Source organism: Plasmodium coatneyi, chromosome 13, assembly GCF_001680005.1.
Source record: "Plasmodium coatneyi strain Hackeri chromosome 13, complete sequence".
Classification (NCBI taxonomy): Eukaryota; Apicomplexa; class Aconoidasida; order Haemosporida; family Plasmodiidae; genus Plasmodium; species Plasmodium coatneyi.
This window is the reverse complement of record NC_033568.1, coordinates 1,813,457-1,833,055: the sequence shown is the minus strand read 5'-3', so window position 1 is coordinate 1,833,055 and position 19,599 is coordinate 1,813,457. Positions and strand designations below refer to the sequence as shown.

Genomic DNA, 19,599 nt, shown 5'->3' with positions numbered 1-19,599 from the left:
TTTGTAATAGGTAGTTTCTAATCGGGGGTGTGTTAACTCTCTCTCAACTGGGAATTAGGCATATCCAATATTGTATCCACATGTAATGAACTCCTTCTTTCCCTTCCTTCTCCTTTCATATTCTATAATTATTTTCGATTATGTACCTCATAATTGAAGGAAATCATTAAACTTTTTCCCACAGACAGAGAACACATATTCTGTGTGTATTATCTATAATTCATGAGCAGAAGCAGCATTACATTTAGTATTCTACATACGGACGTAACCTATATTCCGAGGATGATCTGGGTTATTATTTGTTCTTCGTGTTCTTCTGTGTTGTGTATCGTAGATGGTAGAATTGTCTGTTGTAGAACCTATTGTCAAATCTTCTTCTGAATCTTCCTCTGAGTATTCGTTTGAATCTTCTGTGGATTCGTATATTGAATTTGCTGTAGAATATTCCATAGAATCTTCAGGTTCTATATCGAAGTCATGTCTCGTTGATCTTCTTTTTCTTGTGCTCCTCTTCCCACCAGAGGAAGGGCTGCTCCCTGTCCCACGGAATAGTGGTGTATACTGAAAGAAAAAAAAGAAAAGAAGAAAAGGAACCACATATAAAAGTTATATTACTGTTTCCCCCCGTTTTTTTAACATTTACTGTTCCAAAAAGCAGGGAAGAAATAAATATGTGGTGAATGTTATTATGTATATACTTCTAATTATAATTACCTTGTAAAGAAGGAAACCGATTACTGGTAATGCTACTGCTGCGCCTCCTCCAACAGCAGATGGGATGATAGTAGTAAGGGGTGGTGGCGATGCACCTATATTTGTTCCTTCCACTGTTGTACTTCCTGCTGTACTTATGGAACCTCCATATTGACCGCTTTCCCCTAGTGAGGTGTCCCTTGCTTTTTGTGTCTGTGTCTCTGCTGGTTTGTCCACGGTTTCTGTTATTTCCTCTACTGCGTTTTGCATTATTTCCTCAGGACCCTCCTTAGCAGTAGCATCCTTCCCACGTGGACTACCGTCTCCACGGGGACCGCCATCACTAGGACCACTTGTAGCTCCCCCCGTAACAGCGGCCCCGCCATTGTTATGGGGCCCCCCATCATGTTGCGCTTGTCCCTCGGAAGAAGTGACGGCAGCACTACTCCTAACGCTAGGGCCCGCGGCGGCATCACCTTCACCGTCTTGATGATCCTTGGATTCTTTTTGATCTAGATATTTAACACTTTCAGCAGGGTTCTTTACATCTGAGGAGAGAATGGAAGGAGAAATGTTTCATGTGTAATCAAGGAGTCCTTTGACCTCATGGTGGGGGGAAGTCCAGTGGGGGGTGCAATTGTTTGCTTCCTTTTTTTTCGTGTGTGTTTGTGTTTTCTTTGTTCCCTACTATAATAATTTTTAACCAATGGTATTTGTCTTACCTTCCTGCTCAGCTTTGGGCATGCCTGTTTCTTTTCCTGCTGAATCTTTGGCATTTTGTGCTCCGGACCTCAGGTCTGAATGCTTGGATACTTGTACTGTCCCTGCAGGCTGCGCAGAACTAACAAGTTGAACGGCAGGTTTTGCCGGTCGTGGTGGTATTTTATCACATTTCAACTGCGAAGGGTCCGGGACTCTTTTACTCCCTCTTACACTACTGAACAGTTCATTCAGTTTAGTACATAATTCACCACTATAACCTGCATTCGTACATGACCTATTTAAATTATCATAGGCTTCCTTAACACTCTGCACATACTGTCTACACTCAGGGGAGCACTGTTTGCCATCACCTAATTTTCCTTTTGTTCTTATAGTATGGTTCAGCCAATAGTCGAATACTTCCTTCAAGTTTTTGAAATCGTCTTGGGTTATACCAGGGCATATATTTTCACAACTATTATTACTATTATTAACCTCCTTTATGAATATATATATGCTGTCCATAGTAACGTTAAAGTCTTGGTCCTTGTCTTCCATTTGTGATATTATATCCCCTAACCAATAGTAGAAATGTGTGCAACTATACCCCAGTGGTTTATCACCCTTGAGTACTTTGATTCCCTTACACCATGTATTCATAATCTTCTTTTTTAAATGTGAGGAATTTTTACATTCCCCTAATATATTGCCTACTTCCCCCTTCCTGTCATTATATGAATTACTGCACATGTCAGCATTTGACCATTTATTGAAGCCTTCATATATAATTTCGGAACTAGAACGTCCGAAACAATTTTTCTACAAGTTTTAAAAGTAATACACATACATTATACTACTCATATATGCACCAGCATACTTTGCACATTCTGATATAATCAGTGGGCATTACATGCTTATTCATTCTGCTGTAACATTTTCCTTACCGCTGACATTTTCCTTATACTTCGTTGTAATATTTTAGTTTACAATAACTTTGCTCTAATATGTTTATACGCCCTGTTTATGTTCTTCCTGGAATGAAGTCCTGATCATTACTTCCCCCGTTTTACTGGTACTTATGATTATACATTGAAATCTTTGTTCTTATATTTCATTATTTATTCCACCCCTCCCCCTTTATTAAATTTTACACTTTCCTGTAAACATGGGACTACACGGATGTATATATATATGTTATTTGGATGTTATTTATATGTTATTCATATGTGCGAAGTAAACGTGCGACTTATATGTGTGGGGGTGTATTAATTATTGAATACACAGAAAGGGTGGGATGAAGGTGGGAAAGGAAGTAAGGTTAGGAAGGAAGAAGATGATGATGATGGAATGGTGATGATGGTAAGTTGGTGAGTTGGGAAGAATGGTGCTGTGGTATACAAAAAACAAAAAAAAAAAAAACACACACGCACCCCGTGAAAAAAACAAATTGCACACTGCTCTTAAAAAACTATACCTTTGTTCTGTTGACAGCAGTTGTTGGATGTGGATTATATAACACCCTAAACGATGTTCCATGGTAATGAAGTGGCGGTGGTGTGGTTGCGCCACTTTTCTTTTTTTTTTTTCTGCAAATGTAAGGAAATATTTACTTACGAGCATTGTGCACTACACACCGGAATGGACAAATATACTCTTCGAACTTCTGGCTATTGTTGTATACTGAACCACCCGAGAATTGCATTAACGGATAGGAATGTGTGCATGCTGCAGGGAGGTACTACTACGACGGTGCACATAAATGTATTCTTACATATTTAGTACAACATCTTGTGTTTGACTATTCCTCACATATTTCATACATTTATGTACTTCCCTGAATATGAATAAAATTACACACCCACAAAAAATATAGGGGTTTGGAAGCGCTCCGTATGCATATATTGCATAAAATAACAAACTTTAACATTACTTTTACGGAGCAGCAGAACATTAAAGAACAGTGTGGGCAAGAATTTTTTTTCCCGCCCAAATGAATTGGTAACTAGTCACGCATAATAAATGAGAAGGGTGTAAATAATTGTGTGCAACATCCTGAACCATCATAAAGAACCCATAATAATAATGAATCAATGAGCACATATGCATGAGAAGATTGAAAAATTTTCTTTTCTTCCTTCGCTCTTTAAAATTATTTTTTCATCCGCATTAATTCCTTTTTAATTTTGCACCAATTATATATGGAACAGTTGGATACACATAAAAATATATGTGGTAGGTTATCCACTATTTGAAATTTTGACCCATGTGAAGAACTGAAGAAGGGGGGAAATGAAAAAAATTAACACACGCTCATTCATAATTATCATAAGGAACGGAGCAAATTTTTTACATATACATTTTGTGCGAATGTCCTGGAAAAATCATGACCATAAATTTTATTATATATACACAGAGGAATATACGTGAACCATGTCACCAACAGATGTAAGGGGAAAAAATTACCAGTTCCCTTTTGTGCTTGTTTAAAAGTGTTTCATGTACATATGTGTAATGTGTACACCAAACTTCCATGCATATATAATATAATCAAATCACCGGAAGTAAAGAATAAATGGGGGAACGTGTAATTATATATTTTCATTTTTTTGCGGACAATATATTTACAGAAAGTGAAATTAGATCAATTACCTTCCAAGACCGAATTTTATGATAAGTTTAATGGTGCCCAATGGATCATATGTAACTCCACTATTGGGGGGGCCGCAGGACCGAAGATTGCATTGGAAAGTAACTTCAATGCATACTCAGGATTTACGTCTTTGGCGGGTAAATTCATGGGTGCTTACTGTTATGCATGTGAGGAAAGAGAAAAAAATGAGTCCAAAACGGAACAATTGCATTTAAAAAATGCTCCCTGTCAATTCTTCTATCATTGGGTGGGAGATCAAGTTTTCATGACTACAGATAGGCCTCCAGTATCGAAAGTACTGGGGGCAATTTATGCAACGCTAGGAACATTTTCCACTGAAAATAAATGTGAACTTAAATACAAAGATGTTGATCAGGAACTTCATGATCATAGAAAAACAGCATTCAACTATTACTACGATTATAAGGATGTACTGAAGTATTTGACGCAGGATGATCGGGACTGTTTAAAACATTGGTCCACTTACAAGCAGGGAGTTACGGAAGCATGTACTAAAGTGAAAGAATATTGCGATGGGAAAGGTAAGGATAATAATGATACATATTGTACCTGGTTCAATTCGAAGGGAAATGGGGAAGATTACTGTGGTCAGAAATTAAAAGAACTCGAGTGCAAACCAGTAACTGCAGCAGCAGCTAAGCAAGGAGTAGACATGAACTCTTCTGTAAGCATCCCAGCCATTTCCTCGACAGTAGGCACACTAGTCGGCCTACCATCAGTTTTCTACTTTCTTTATAAAGTAAGTAAAATTACAACAATTATGAGTACAACAATTACCATCATGATTACCTATTATAAGGTGGAGTAAGGAAACCTAAGGGGGGTGGTCATGACCACTACTCTATATTGAACAATCATGAATAAGGAAGGAAGGAAAAAGCGTACGCTGTACTCTCTCTATATATATACGGTACATGCTTACAACCCTAACGTCCTTCCACCCACCCTTTATTCAGCATACTCCATTATTTTCTGGATTACGTAACCACTCCTTTGGACATAATAACAATAGAAGAAAAAGAGGAGCACTTAGACGCAACTTCGATACGCTTACGCAATACACAATGGAAAACGGTTCAACAACTGGTTCCACCACTGTAGATTCCACTGTAGGAGATCTCACAGATAATTCCACAGTATGTTCTTCTGCTCCATATACTACTACAGCGTCCACAAAAACAGGAAGAACAGGACGAACATCAAATAGTAGGCAACAGCAAAGCCAACACAGGCAACGAAGGGAACAACAACACCAGAGGAATGGGGAACGAAGGAGAAATATAGCTTACCATCGCATGTAGAATGTTCCATGGAGCCTTGCATGTAATATACCCCTTCACTAATTATAATTAGCACTTAATTCCTCCTCCCCAAGGAAGGAACATAAAGAACTGCAGCATTCATACAATGTAAGAAGCAAAAATGACCATTCTTACCTACTTTGCCTTATTTTTTTTTTTCCCCCTCTCCTCTTACTTTTTTCCCTTTTCTTCATATTTCCTTCTTTCTTTTGTTTTCTTTTGTTTTCTTTCTTTTTTTTTTTTTCTTTTCCATTGTACTATAGTCTTCACTTTCATGTGTAATTAATATATGCGGAGAAACATTTTGTTTTTCATTTCACGGATGTGTTCGTAAATTTTTTTTATTGAACATCTAAAATGTTCATGAAATATTTTTTGTTATAGTTTTTTATTTTCATAATTTTTTTTTAATTTAATAATTTTTTCTTATTTTGATAATTTGTTTTTCCCTTCTTCTTTGGAAGTTCCAATTTATGGACATTTGAAAAGTGTGTTTCGAATTGTACGTGAGGGTTCTTGAAGGTGCGCAAAAAAAAAAGAGTGTATTCTTACAAAGAAAAAAAAAAAAAGGAACTGTGTACACAATTGCACAAAATTTTACCACGTCATATGTGTGTGTACACGAAAGGATCAATATTTTAAGAACAAAAACTAGCACAACAAAAAAAAAAGAAAAAAATTGATTTAGTTCATAATATTAAAAAAAAAGAATGGGATATACAATAAAAGTGAAGTGTACACACAATAAAAAGGGGGGGGAAGCACAACCACCAAAAAAAAAAGGGGGCTTAGAATTTTGATATTCTGTACACATATATGTCTACATATGTCACACAATGATAAATAGTCGTACAACTATTGAAGGATATAAATTTTTCACAAAAAAAAAAAAAAAGAACTTGTATACTGAAATTTCGTAGAAAGAGTCGCCACTAGGTTGTTCATGACAATGCACAGTATACGACTCTTCCTTCTATAAGCTACTCACACGCTGTATAAATTATTATCAAAAGATGTAATGAATGATGGAATTAAAATCGTAATGTTCAATGACAACTAAATCATCTATCAACAGTCATCATCACATTCAACGTAGAAGCCAAATATGCGAAAGCTTCTTATCCCTTGTTGTGAGGAAAAACATTTGTTGCTCCTCCTTATGATCCAGTCGTCATTAAGGGATGTAATCTCCAAGTTGGAGAAAAATAGGTTGCACAACGGTCGAGTTGCTACGCGATTCCCGTAGGGGAGTACGGAAAGCGGGTTGTGCGGATATTCCTTGACGAGGAAGCAAAAAGAAAAAAAAAAACGGGCAAACTACTCCTTCCCCCTCTTTGTTCTTTTAACTGCTGTTTTGTATTTTCTCAACTGGGATGAGGCACATCCAAATATCAAATATGCACATGTATGGAACATTCTTTCCTTTCCCTTTCCCTTTCACATTCTATAATTACTTTGATTATGTATTCATAATTGGAGGTCATTATACATTTCCACACTTATTTCCGTTATGCATTCACAATTGAAGGTCACTTTATGTTTTTCCACACAGAACATATTATGTGTATTATCTATAATTCATATGGAGGTGTTACTCTTCACATGCGATGTATTACATACTATGGTAACCAATATTCTTCCGGCGATTTGGCGTATTTCTTCTTCTTCTATTATTATTCGTTCTTCTTCTGCTAGAATGTGTGGTATATGAGACGGAATCTACTGTGCCTGATTCTGATGTGGAATATTCTGATGAATTGTATGTTGAATCGTTTGTTGAACTGTATGTTGAATTGTTTGTTGAATCGTTTGTTGAACTGTATGTTGAATTGTTTGTTGAATCGTTTGTTGAACTGTATGTTGAATCGTTTGTTGAATCGTATGCTGAATCAAATGATGAGCCTGCTGTTGAGCCTAATGTTGAGCTTAGGGTTGAGTCTAATGTTGAGCTTAGGGTTGAGTCTAATGTTGAGCTTAGGGTTGAGCCTAATGTTGAGCCTACTCTTGAGCTTAATCTTGAGTATAATGTTGGGCCTGATCGTGAATATAATGTTGGGCCTGATCTTGAGTATAATGTTGAGTCTAATGTTGAGTATTCTGTAGAATAGTCCATAAGCGCGTTTAAATCCTGTCGGACGAACCTCTTCCTCCTTCTAGTGGAGTTATTTTTAGGGAAGAATATTGAAGTGTACTAAAAAAATAAGCACATGGAAGGGGAAGTGTAAGGATCGGAAGAGGGTGTATAATTTAGATTATTGTGTACTATGGACATTTGTTTTTCGAAGAGGAAATGACTATTTTTTCCTTTAAAATATTATAAAAAATATGTGTTATTCAATGTCATATGTACCTTATATAAGAACAAAGCAGCAGCACCAATTCCTGCTATGGTAGGCAACGTGGCAGAAACAATTGGGACAGTGGGGATGGTTACACCTCCCCATAGCTGCTCTGCTTCTGCTCTTGAATCAGGATTCTGTTTTACTAAGGTACTTGCCTCTGCGCTCACTTCGGGACCTGGCACATCTATATCCACTTTGGGTAATGATACATCCACGTCCCCCTTCACCTTCGGACCCTTCAGCCCACCTTCTTTAGCAGAGAAAAGGGTGAATAGTATACAATATAATGCAAAATGTGTGTAAAATAGAATGAAGAAAATATTATCCACCTAGATTGGTGTGGTGCGTGCACCCATAACAGGGGTGCAGCTGTTCCTGCCTTCTGATATGTTCTCCCTTCTGGAATAATACATTCCGATTATACATTTGTTACCTGCTGTTGTTTCGTGTCCTAATGCACCTAGTTCGCCCGCTACACCTCCTGGACCTGGTTCACCTCTTTCAGGTGCTGAACCCTTTTCACCTGTTGGTCCTGAAAAATGGAGTAGAAAAAGGGAATATTATATTCAATATACTCAAGAATAGTAACACAAAGAATGTTAGGTACACTGAGGGTGTACGTGCTTCCTCCTTTTTTGACATGTGGTTTACATTCCTTCCCTTCCTCCTGTAATAATATTTTTGGATTATATATTCGTTACCTTCCGTAGATTCTGCAGGTTTCCCATGTATGGTTTGCACTTGTGGTAATGTCAATGGGAACTTCGCAGAAGCAGCTACTCCTATTGTATTCTTCCTTTGTTGTATTTCAGCCTTTAACTTAGATAAACTGTTCCCTCCATTCTGCATAGCCTCATATTGGGTACGCAGTGTTGTTCTCCCCCACTCAGTACAAAGATTTCTTTCCATGTCTGTAGATCCTATACAGTCATTACTCACCCTCCCATAAATTTCATCAGTGTCCCTTATGTATTTTTCGTATTCCCCCAAGCACGTTCCACTAGCTGTCCCTATCCTGGTGTCCAGGTTCCTATAATCCTGGTTATAATCGTGCAGCTTCTTTAACTTGTCGAACTCATCTTTCGTCACTTGTGGGCACGTCCTCGTACAGCTGTCTATAGGAAGCCATATCTGTAACTTTGTGTAAATTACACTCATAACTTCTGGTACGGACGCGCTTTTTCCTAATGCACCGAAGAGGATTTCCCCTAGCCAGTAGTAAAAGAGGTCACAGTACATAGATTTGTCCTGCTCTCTTGTATTTACATAACACCAGGCATTAATCATTTTCTCAACTGCATTCTCCACTCCCTTATGATCCTCCACTGCAGCCTGTAAAACGCTTTTTCTTGTGACCTTGCACCTATTACATGTATTATTATCCTCTGCTGCCTCCTGTAGTTCTTTATATCGGGATTTGGAGCTTCCATCCCACCAGCAGTTTTCCTACAGTATTTAGTGGATGTGCACATATGCGTTATATAGCGCATATATATACATATACTGATATATACTTCAGTATATATTACATATTTACATGAAATACTTATATATGAGACAATCCACGTTTATTCTTATTGTTTTATAACATTTATTCTTACCGTTGCCATTTTTATTCTTCCCTCTTCCTTTTGTTGCAATATTTTGGCCTATAGGGACTTCACTTCAATATATGTGTACACATCCTTATGTGCACACATACACTTTTCCCCCTCTTTTTTGAAAGTGCTCATTCCTTGATTATTCACTTCGTTCATCCTCCTGCTTCATTTCTACTTATGATTATACATAAAATCTGTACTTTCCTTCTATAACGGATATTCCTTATTATTGAATGAACTATATAAATAATGAATTCTTACATATATTATTTATTTATAATAGGCTCCCACGAATTAAGGATTGCTCATAATAAGAGTAAAAGAACAAGGAAACCATATATTTTACTCATACACTTACACAATATTCTGTTCCTTCCATTAGTAATATTATATTCTCATACATATTACCCAATTATTTTGCACATACGAATTTAATTCTTTTCCCCTGAACATTATACTTATATCACACGCGCTAAATTCGCGTATTCCACTATTGCTCTCATTTTTTATTGGTAATTATTCGTATGCATTGTGCATAGTACTTTTTTCCTTAAATTAAAAAGGATTCTTTTTCACCCTCACATCATAAAGATTTGCTTGAATTATTTACCTTCCACTTTACATTTATTCGTTGCGCACAAACATGGTTCCTTCCCTTTTTTTTTTTTTTTCTATTCTTATATATATAAAGCGTCCATTAAAATTTCCTTGCATCTGCGATTTACACACTCGTCCTTTTTTTTTTTTTTCCGATGTGTGTGTTCGCAGAAAAAATATATGCTATAGTTCAACAGTGTAAAATTTCGGACGCGCACATTAAACCAACTTCGAATTATATGGTCCAAATAAAATTTTTAAAGGAACTTGCGCACAAAAAAAGTGGAATCGAAATTCTATAGTTACAAAGTTCCAAATAAGGTCATTATAAAGCTGCGCACAAAATAGGTGGATTGAAATTCTAGTTGCAATGTCCCCAAAGAAATGACAAACACATCCTTAAAAAAAAAATGCTTGGGTGTTGCACAACCTATAAAAGATTACACATACATTACACCAAAATGTCCAAAATGGTCGATATTCGAAAAATGAGGGTTACCACCTGGAAGTATATATTTATACGTAAATGGAAATATTGAAAAACACATACACGAGAATGTTGTTACTTGTGGAGAACTCTCATTTGAACAGTTTCCTCCACGGAGAACTGCAATTTGGTAAATAATATGAATGTTTGTGCAGTATTATTATATCCGAAGAATTATTGTCATGTGAGTAGTATTGTGCTCGGAGTACTGTGATTCAAAGAGTACTGACTTGTGTAGGGTACCACATTTTTTAGTGTACATCCTTCCCAGCATTACTATTATATGAAAGATATCATTGTATATAGTTCACAGATATACCTTGTGCATTATCGTATGAAGAATACAACTGTATGAACTACACATATGTGTCTAAACTGTCAATAATGGTGAAAAGAACAGTTGTATCGGGAGGACTATTATATTGGTTCAGAGGGTATGTTGCCATTATATGAAGAATCAAACTGTCTGAACCACGCAGACACATGGGATCATATTTATTTATAAAGCGCTGATATGCTTGTGGTAATGTAATGTGAAGAGTGCAGCTATATGGAGAGTGCCATTTTGTAAAGTACGAAAATATGTACGGAATGTACTACTATATGAAATTTATAAGTGTTATAGAATACTACTATTTGAAGGGTCCTCATGCGACTGGTGTGTACGTATTTGAAGAGTGCAGCTGTACCTGCGTACCTAGAGTACTAGTATGTGAACTGTGATCATGTCCCCTGAGTATTATTATTCAAAGGGTGCATAACTTAGGATTATCTTCCTCTTTGGAGAGCAGTACATTCCTTGAATATCAGTGATGGTGATTACACGGATATTCCAAGAATAGCTTCCGCAGGGGAAAATACAAATACTACATAGGATGTTAACGAATGGTTATTTTGGTAGAAAGAACAGAAAAGAATGAAGGGTGCAGAACAATACTAATCATTTATAAAGACAATATGATTAAGGGGGAGGGACATATATCTTGCAAATACAGAAAAATTCATTATATATTTTCAGATTGAATACAAATATGTGAATTATACATATATAAATATGCTTCATGAAAGATGTACTTTTATTACAAATTTCATCTAATTATTTATTTTATACTAATGACGAAGAATGAAGTTTTATTCTATGAACAAATGATTAGTAAATTATCCATATGAATTTAAAGGTGTTATATACAACAGGAAGACATGAATTCGTACATGAAAATTGATTATGCATTACAAAGGGGGAAGAACCATGAAATGCAGTAGCTGAATCCATTGAATGCATATAAAAAATTGCTGCTTCATATCTAAAAGGTAAATGGATTCATGTGTTCTACAATGATTATTGCATTCATTCCGTATTTATGCATTGTTGCAAAATATTACGGATTCCATTTAAGGAAAAAATATATCTTTACAAAGCGCACAATATTCCTTAAATTTCAGTTTACCCCCTCCAACTTCTAATCTGTAATATTTTAACACTTTTACCATGGTATAAATGATCGAGAATGAAATTATGCATGCTAATATTAAGAGAAGAATACCATATATGGTAAAAATGTGTGTATATAATCCTAAACTGAGCGCGGTTATAATTATAGTTGGTAATAATACAATCAATAAAATTGGGGGCATAACCATAATAAGTATGTCCCTCTTTTTAATTATATTCTTTATTACTGTTCTATTGTAGACACCAGTCTCCCCTTCCTGTTTACGTATTCTATCAATCTTATCAAATATATTTTTTTCAAAATAACCATCTAGTCTTTTTAAACCTTTCCATTTAGCATATTTATGCTTAAACTTCTCTTTATAAATTTCCAAATCATTCGAACAACTTTCTTGCAGCTGTTCATGCTCTGATAAATCATCTGAAACCCATTTAGCACTGTTATCTGGGCTGTCTTTTAATGTTTTATCCGGTATTTTTAATTGGTCCAATTCTTCCTGAAATTCTTGTTCTGCCAATGATCTCTGAAATCTTATGTCTGATATGATTTCAATATTGTATGGGCCTCCTATGTATTTACCCGAAGTATACTGAAAAATGTAATGTAAATATTATTTTACATATTTATGAATTATAAATGAGTAAACAATGATAAGGAAAATATAATATATCAAATAAACGTAAAAAAAAAAGGAAAAAGACAAAAAAGTAACATAAAATACTGTTATTGTACCGGAGCATTAGGACGATTGTGTATCCATATAAATAGTATAGATGCTGCAACTTTAAGAGCAGTAAACAATCTCATATATTCTTTCATCCCATGATTCATTATTAATAATATGATTTCTTTTACTATCTGTTGCGCCTTAACGAAGATGAACTTTTACATTATTAAACGCATTTATTAATATTGTGATGTATAAAAATGAGATGTAATCTGAGGAAGTGTAATACACATTATGCAACAGAAAGGAGTAGAAAATCTGTAAAACCATTTAATTAAAATTTTATTATATAATTTATTATAAAGAGTATGCACATATACAGGAAAATTTTACATTAAACTCCATACGTTTACACTAAACATATAATTCAAGACTTAAATTTCGAGGTTTGAAGTTCGGGGTGTAATAGATATTTTTTTCAATTCAAAATGATAGAATATTATTTACATATGAGTATAGTGCTCCTCATGGAATAAAGCGCTGTGAGACGTCCAAATATGAGAAAATGGGAATGCAAAAAAATATTCATGTGAGAAATATAAATGTAAAAGAATAAGAATGTAGGATATATTAATGTACATAATATTACATCTAGATGTCAAATGAATACATCTATAGAATATTTTCATGACGTTACACTCATACAACAAACATGTAAAAAACGTAAGTAAATGTCTCCGCTTTGTTTTTTCTTTCATGCAGTTTGTGCTAATGTGATTTTTCCATATTTATATACGAACCCGTACAATTTTTTATTCTATGTGACCATTTTTTTCTCCTTAATTAATATGGAACATATTTATAGTATTTCATATTACTACGAAGATTTCTTTATTTTTATAAAATGAATGTGCCCCATTATTTCTAACATATTATTTATTTAAAATGCGATTTAATGTGAGGAAGAGGGGGGGAAAATAATATTTGAATAGGAAGAAATAAATTTTCCCAATATTTTGTGCATTATGGGAGAATCGCGATAACATGAAATTAATTGAAATCATTTATAAATACCGAGATTATGAGAAAAAAATCATAATATATCATAGTATGTAATAGATGTAGCAGGACGTACATTGAAAATTTTGTATTTGCACTGAGAGAAGGAAAATTTTTTTTTGGTAGTTTTTTTTAAATATTTTCCATATTTTTCTAAACACGCGAAACCTGAACATGAATGTCGTAGTAGAATATTTTTTTTTTCTTACCTATAGGCAGGAAATCCTGCCGAATGAAAAGTAATATCATTCATTCTTAGGGAAACGGAAGCATTTATTTACGTGGTGCCGCCCCATTAATTCATATAATATATACACACACCACTGCAGATCATATATTTTACTAACGTATGGACTTATGATTACCATGTAGCATAATTTCTTTATTCACAATTTTATTTCTCTTTCTCTTTCTCTTTCTCTTTCTTTTTTTTTTTTTTTTTTTTTTTTTGTTTCCTTTTTTCCACACCTTATCTAGAACGAAAATCTTCTAACCACGTACATTACGTGTTTGCTCATGCAATCAAACGTTTCCTTTTTTTTTCTGCACACCATACCTAGAACAAAAATCTCTTAACCGTATATACTACTGGTGTGCTCATGGAATCCACTTTTTTTTTTTTTTCTTCTTTTTTTGCACACCATATCTACTGTTTGTTTTGGGATATACTCTGGGTTACCGTTGTAATGAGGGGGAAAAAAAAAAAAGGAGTACTATTACTGTTGTATAAAAGTGTACACATAAAGTACCTTGTTCTAAGAAAAAAAAAAAAAAAAGAGTACTACAGGTGTTGTATAAGGGTGCACGCATAGAGTACCTTGTTCTAATAAAAAAAAGTGATTACTACAGGTGCTGCATGAATGTGTACTCATAAAGTTCGTTGTTCTAAGAAAAAAAAAAAAAAGAAAAGAAAAGAAAAGAAAAAAGGAGTATTACGAGTGTTGCATAAAAGTGTACGCATGAAGTTTGTTGTTCTAAGAAAAAAAAAAAAAAAAAAAGAAAAGAAAAAAGGAGTATTACGGGTGTTGCATAAAAGAGTACGCATGAAGTTTGTTGTTCTAAGAAAAAAAAAAAAAAAAAAAGAGTACTACGGGTGTTTGTATAAAAGTGTACACAAAAAGTACCTTGTTCTAATAAAAAAAAAAGAAAAGAACAACAGGTGTTGTATAAAAGTATACTCATAAAGTACCTTGTTCTATGAAAAAAAAAGGTTTTTAAAAATAGCAATAAAAAATTTCCAACCACATTGCCACAACATTTTTTATGTTTTATCCCCTGCATGTAGGTTATTATAATTTAGGTATACGCGGTTTCAGTATATATATTCGTTTAGGTTTTCTTTCTTTTCCGCACATATGTTTCGTTAGATGTGTATAACACCTAGCTACATAAATTGCGTACACCCCTTTCTGTGCTTTGTATTATATAATCACGTACACACTTATTTCTAAATAATATGGAAGGAAAAAAAAAAAAACATTTTTTATTTTTTCTCCCAGTTTTATTATTATCACACGAGGTACTAAAAAAAGGGGCAATTTTTCCATCAGACTAATACATTATCTTGTACATTTAATTGCCCTGAGAAAACAACCAAAAAAAGAGGACCATTTAATTGTACTAAAAGTGGGGGCAAATTCAAAGAAGATAAAAATTGTGTGATGCGTGTAATTTGTTCTCTTTATTTTTCTTTTAGGTGAATAATGTATTATTAGAACGAACGAATGGAATCCTTCCACGGAAATGCGAAAATGAAAACATGCAAGGTGAAAATGGTCGTATTTTAGCTACAGAACATCATTATATGGAGGACGATCACATACAACCATGGTTAGAAGGAATTGATGGAAGCAGAATAGGAAGAGTGCAGCAAAATGTAAAATATAAATATGGCGTAACGGAACTAAAAATGAAGGATGCACAAATGAATGGAAAAAGAACTAATCGCATTTTGAAGGAATCCACTTATGAGGCGCAAAACTTTACGGACAACAATGACATAGGGGAAGAAGCAAATGGAGAACATAAAACAGACAGTAAAACGGATAACGGGAGGAATGTAAACAATTTGGTCATGTTAGATTATGATATGTCTGGAAGTGGGCATCCATCTGAGACCCTTGATAATGTTCCTGAATTTGTGACTGAGCATCAGGGAAAATCTCTTAGAAATTCCTCGGAAGGTGGTGGGCATCCTTACGATATGGGTCAGACGAAAACAATGTCTAGTGGTGTTATGAATGATGCTTTTCTTCAAAGGAAGGTAATGAAAAATTGTAATGATAAGAGAAAACGTTGGGCAAGAGATTGGCAATGTCCAACTCAGAAGGATGTTTGTATACCAGATCGAAGATTTCAATTATGTATGATGGAACTTACGAATTTAGAAAATAATAAAGACAAAAATTCTGATAATGATATAAAAATTCGGAAATTGGATTTAAAAAATAAACTTATCCATGATGCAACAGTAGAGGGTGATTTATTATTGAAGAAGAATAACTACAGATATAACAAAGTCTTCTGTAAGGATATAAGATGGAGTTTGGAAGATTTTGGAGATATAATTATGGGAACTGATATGGAAGGTATTGGATATTCCAAAGTAGTGGAAGATAATTTGAGCAGCATCTTTGGAACTGATGAAAAGGGCCGAATGGATCGTAAGCAGTGGTGGAATGAATCTAAAGAAGAGATTTGGAAAGCATTGATGTCCTCAGTTAAGACAAGATGGGATAATAAATTTGGATTGAAGGAGAAGTTTGTATGGATTTGTGAAGAAAATGTTGTGACAGATGTGGAAGCGCAGATATATAGATGGATTCGAGAATGGGGAATGGATTATGTGTCAGAATTATCCGCAGAACAAAAGAAACTGAAAGAAAATTGTGACGGAAAAATGAACGATAATGGTAAAAAAGTATGTACGGTGTCTGCATGCCAAAATTCGTGTAAATTATACGATAAATGGATAACCAAAAAAAAAACACAATGGGATATTCTGTCAAATAAATTTATAAGTGTTAAAAAGGAACAGAACATCCAGACAGCAGATATCGCAGCACCTTATGATATACTGAAACAGGAGTTAAATGAATTTAACGAGGTCGCTTTCCAGAATGAAATTAACAAACGTGATAATGTATATATTGATTTATGCGTTTGTGCCGTTAAAGAGGTTAGCAGAAATGCCCAGGAAATAGTGGAAAAGGTAGAAAAGTCTCCTACATCGAATTCACCAAATTTGGAGTCCACTACACAATCTGCAAATAATAGTAAGGAGGATCAGGTTAGGGGGGATACTACGCACGGAATTGTTAACAGTGGCGCAGATAGTTCCACCACAGGTAAAGCTGCTACGGGGGATGGTCAAAATGAAAATCACACACCTGCAGAAGACCATGTACAGCGAAGTGATATTGCTCAAAATGCACCTGGCGAAAATGTTGATGCGCATAAATCTGTAACTGCAGGGGGTGCTGACACTACGAGCACTACGGATATTGCAAATAATGGGAAGGAAAACTTGGACACATCAGGTAGTCGACCTTCTGAGTCTACCGTTAAAGAAAATAGCTCAGATGAAAGTACTGTGAACAGTTTATCTGTACCTAAGGAAAATAGTGAACAGCCATTGGTAACCACTCATAACGGTTTGGGACCTTCGGAAGATAATAATGATAACAATAAATCCACGGAATCTCATGCGCCAAATGCAAATCCGAAAATTGGGACTGTAGATAGTAGTAAGGATTCTGCGCACGGAATCGTTAACACTGCCGAGGATAGTTCTACCATAAGTGCAGCTACTCCTGGTAATGGCGGTTCGGCTGATGTTAAACCTGTTGAAGATCCTGCTACGACTGAGAATGGTGGTGCTCATGGTGACACTGCGCAAGGTTCTTTACCGAGTCCGTCGAATGATCCATCAGTCCTTGCTGGACAAAAAGGAAATTCTGATGTTAGAAAAGAGGAAAGTGAAAAAAGCAAGGCTAACCTGGACGGAGAAAGTGTTCACATTACCGAACAGGGAACTCCAACCATTACTGAAACTCAACCTGAACAATCTGATATTGCTGATCCTGGTGTTGTTGGGGTTACTGGAAGTGACAAAACTGAGGGTGCAACTCCGTTAAGTGGAACTAAAAGTTTGGAAACAAACGAAAGTGTATATAAAACTACTAATGATACAACTGACAGTGTAGAAAATACAAATGGAGGAAGTGAAAGAGGTTTTCAAAAGCATGATTTTAACAATAGTAATATGCCGAATGGTGGGCCCAATTCTAATCAAACTGCACGTGTAGATGAACATCACAGGGGTAGCATCAGGCAAGATGAAGCAGAAAGGAGAGGGCATATGTATCAAGATAATTCTATGGAAAATCCAAATAGGTACCAATTATATAGCCATAATAATTTGAGTAATGATAAATTAAATATAGACGAATACCAACACAGAGATGTAAATGCAACAAGGGAAGAAATTATCCGTATGTCTAAAGCACACAAGTGCAATAATAATGTTTCCTTAAAGTACTGTAACTCTATAGAAGACAGAATGTCATCGAGCACTTGTTCTAAAGAGGAAAGAGGAAATTTATGTTGTTCAATATCGGATTTTTGTTTGAACTATTTTGAGGTTTATTCTTATGATTACCATAATTGCATGAAAAAGGAATTTGAAGATCCATCATATAAGTGCTTTACAAAAGGGAGCTTTACAAGTATGCAGAAAAAGATGATGAATAGAGAAAGATGTTATGTAAATTAAAAAGAAATTCATTTTAAGAATGTTATAAAAACTCTTTTAACCAATATTCTTTTTGCAGACAAGGCTTATTTTGCCGCCGGGGGAGCGTTCCTGATACTGTTGTTGTTAATGGCCGCACGGAATATGAACGATTATGAGTAAATATAATATAAAATAAAAATTAGAATAAAAGATAGAATAACAACTATAAGAGAAAATAAAATAAGAAATGCTTTTAGTGCACAATTAATTCTATGTATTCCATGTGTGAAGTTTTGAGGAGAGTAAAAATGTGCAATCATTACACGCATGTATATATACATATATACGTGTATGTACATATATATAATAAATGTGCACTTCCTTGTTCGTACAGTCCTGAAGAAGAAGCTTCATTTAATGATTTCGAAGAATACTCTGATAATATTCATAGAATCCCGCTGATTCCTGACGGTAATTCAAATTTCAAAAAAAAAAAAAAAAATTCCACATAAAAAGAAATATCACATCATTCTGCTTTATTCTTTTTATTTCTTTTTTAGATATTGAACATATCCAAACGTCAACCCCCCTGGATTATTCATGATAATAATTTTATAAATAAAGGCAATTCTGATTTTAGTGCTGATGCAACGCAGATATTTTGCTTGATGTAATAAATGAGAAAATATATCAAGCTTTATGCATGAATAATTTGCAAGCACCATGACAATTATTTACATTGTGTGTCTTTATTTAAATATTTAAATTAGAATTTATTTTTTGTATTTGTAACAAGTAAATACAAGTGTATTTCCTTTTATTGGCTTGTAGGATGTAGTCCTTTTGCCAATAGAGCAAAAATTCGTTTAAGCTAAATGTACAATTTCCTTATTTTTTCTTTCACATTATTGTTTTTTTTATATGAACCAAAAAAAAAAATACTACTTTAATAATTTGAATAATACATATTAAAGGATGAAAGAAGAAAAAAAAAAAAACATTGCGATTTAGTGCTCCACTCAGTTACTACTTTATTACAGAAGGTAGAACAGTTTTGGGGAGTTTTTTAACTGTGTTTCTGGAAGGAGGGGGGTAAAGTGCAACTCTACCTCCATAGTGATTACTAAATGAAGTAATGTGCGCGGATATCATGAAACGCCTCTTTCTCTTCTTTTTTTTTTTTTTTTTTCTGAATTCTATATATATGTGGCAGTGTTCCGTGGCTAAAATGCCTGCCTTATTGTTCTTTTCTTCCCTATTTGACGAACGCGCCAAATATTTATCCTTGGA

General features: G+C 34.6%; 4 protein-coding genes across 4 annotated transcripts; 1 reads left to right on the top strand and 3 right to left on the bottom strand.

Moving 5' to 3' along the window:
• Positions 1–252: 252 nt before the first annotated feature.
• Positions 253–2,348, bottom strand: PCOAH_00051240 (Ubiquitin carboxyl-terminal hydrolase; the record flags this gene model as incomplete). The annotated part of the gene is made up of 4 exons (XM_020061906.1): positions 253–561; positions 715–1,241; positions 1,416–2,214; positions 2,340–2,348. 4 exons carry the CDS (start codon positions 2,346–2,348, stop codon positions 253–255), a joined length of 1,644 nt encoding a protein of 547 aa, XP_019917341.1.
• A 4,631-nt stretch (positions 2,349–6,979) lies between these two features.
• On the bottom strand, positions 6,980–9,319 carry PCOAH_00051230 (KIR-like protein; the record flags this gene model as incomplete). Its single annotated transcript, XM_020061905.1, has 5 exons — positions 6,980–7,558; positions 7,718–7,959; positions 8,143–8,241; positions 8,330–9,155; positions 9,311–9,319. The coding sequence occupies 5 exons, from the start codon at positions 9,317–9,319 to the stop codon at positions 6,980–6,982; spliced, it is 1,755 nt and encodes a 584-aa protein (XP_019917323.1).
• A 2,467-nt stretch (positions 9,320–11,786) lies between these two features.
• Positions 11,787–12,655, bottom strand: PCOAH_00051220 (Variable surface protein Vir10-like; the record flags this gene model as incomplete). Its single annotated transcript, XM_020061904.1, has 2 exons — positions 11,787–12,437; positions 12,581–12,655. 2 exons carry the CDS (start codon positions 12,653–12,655, stop codon positions 11,787–11,789), a joined length of 726 nt encoding a protein of 241 aa, XP_019917222.1.
• Positions 12,656–15,333: 2,678 nt separating this feature from the next.
• Positions 15,334–18,913, top strand: PCOAH_00051210 (Duffy-binding protein 1; the record flags this gene model as incomplete). The annotated part of the gene is made up of 4 exons (XM_020061903.1): positions 15,334–18,301; positions 18,407–18,485; positions 18,704–18,780; positions 18,870–18,913. The coding sequence occupies 4 exons, from the start codon at positions 15,334–15,336 to the stop codon at positions 18,911–18,913; spliced, it is 3,168 nt and encodes a 1,055-aa protein (XP_019917116.1).
• Positions 18,914–19,599: the final 686 nt, after the last annotated feature.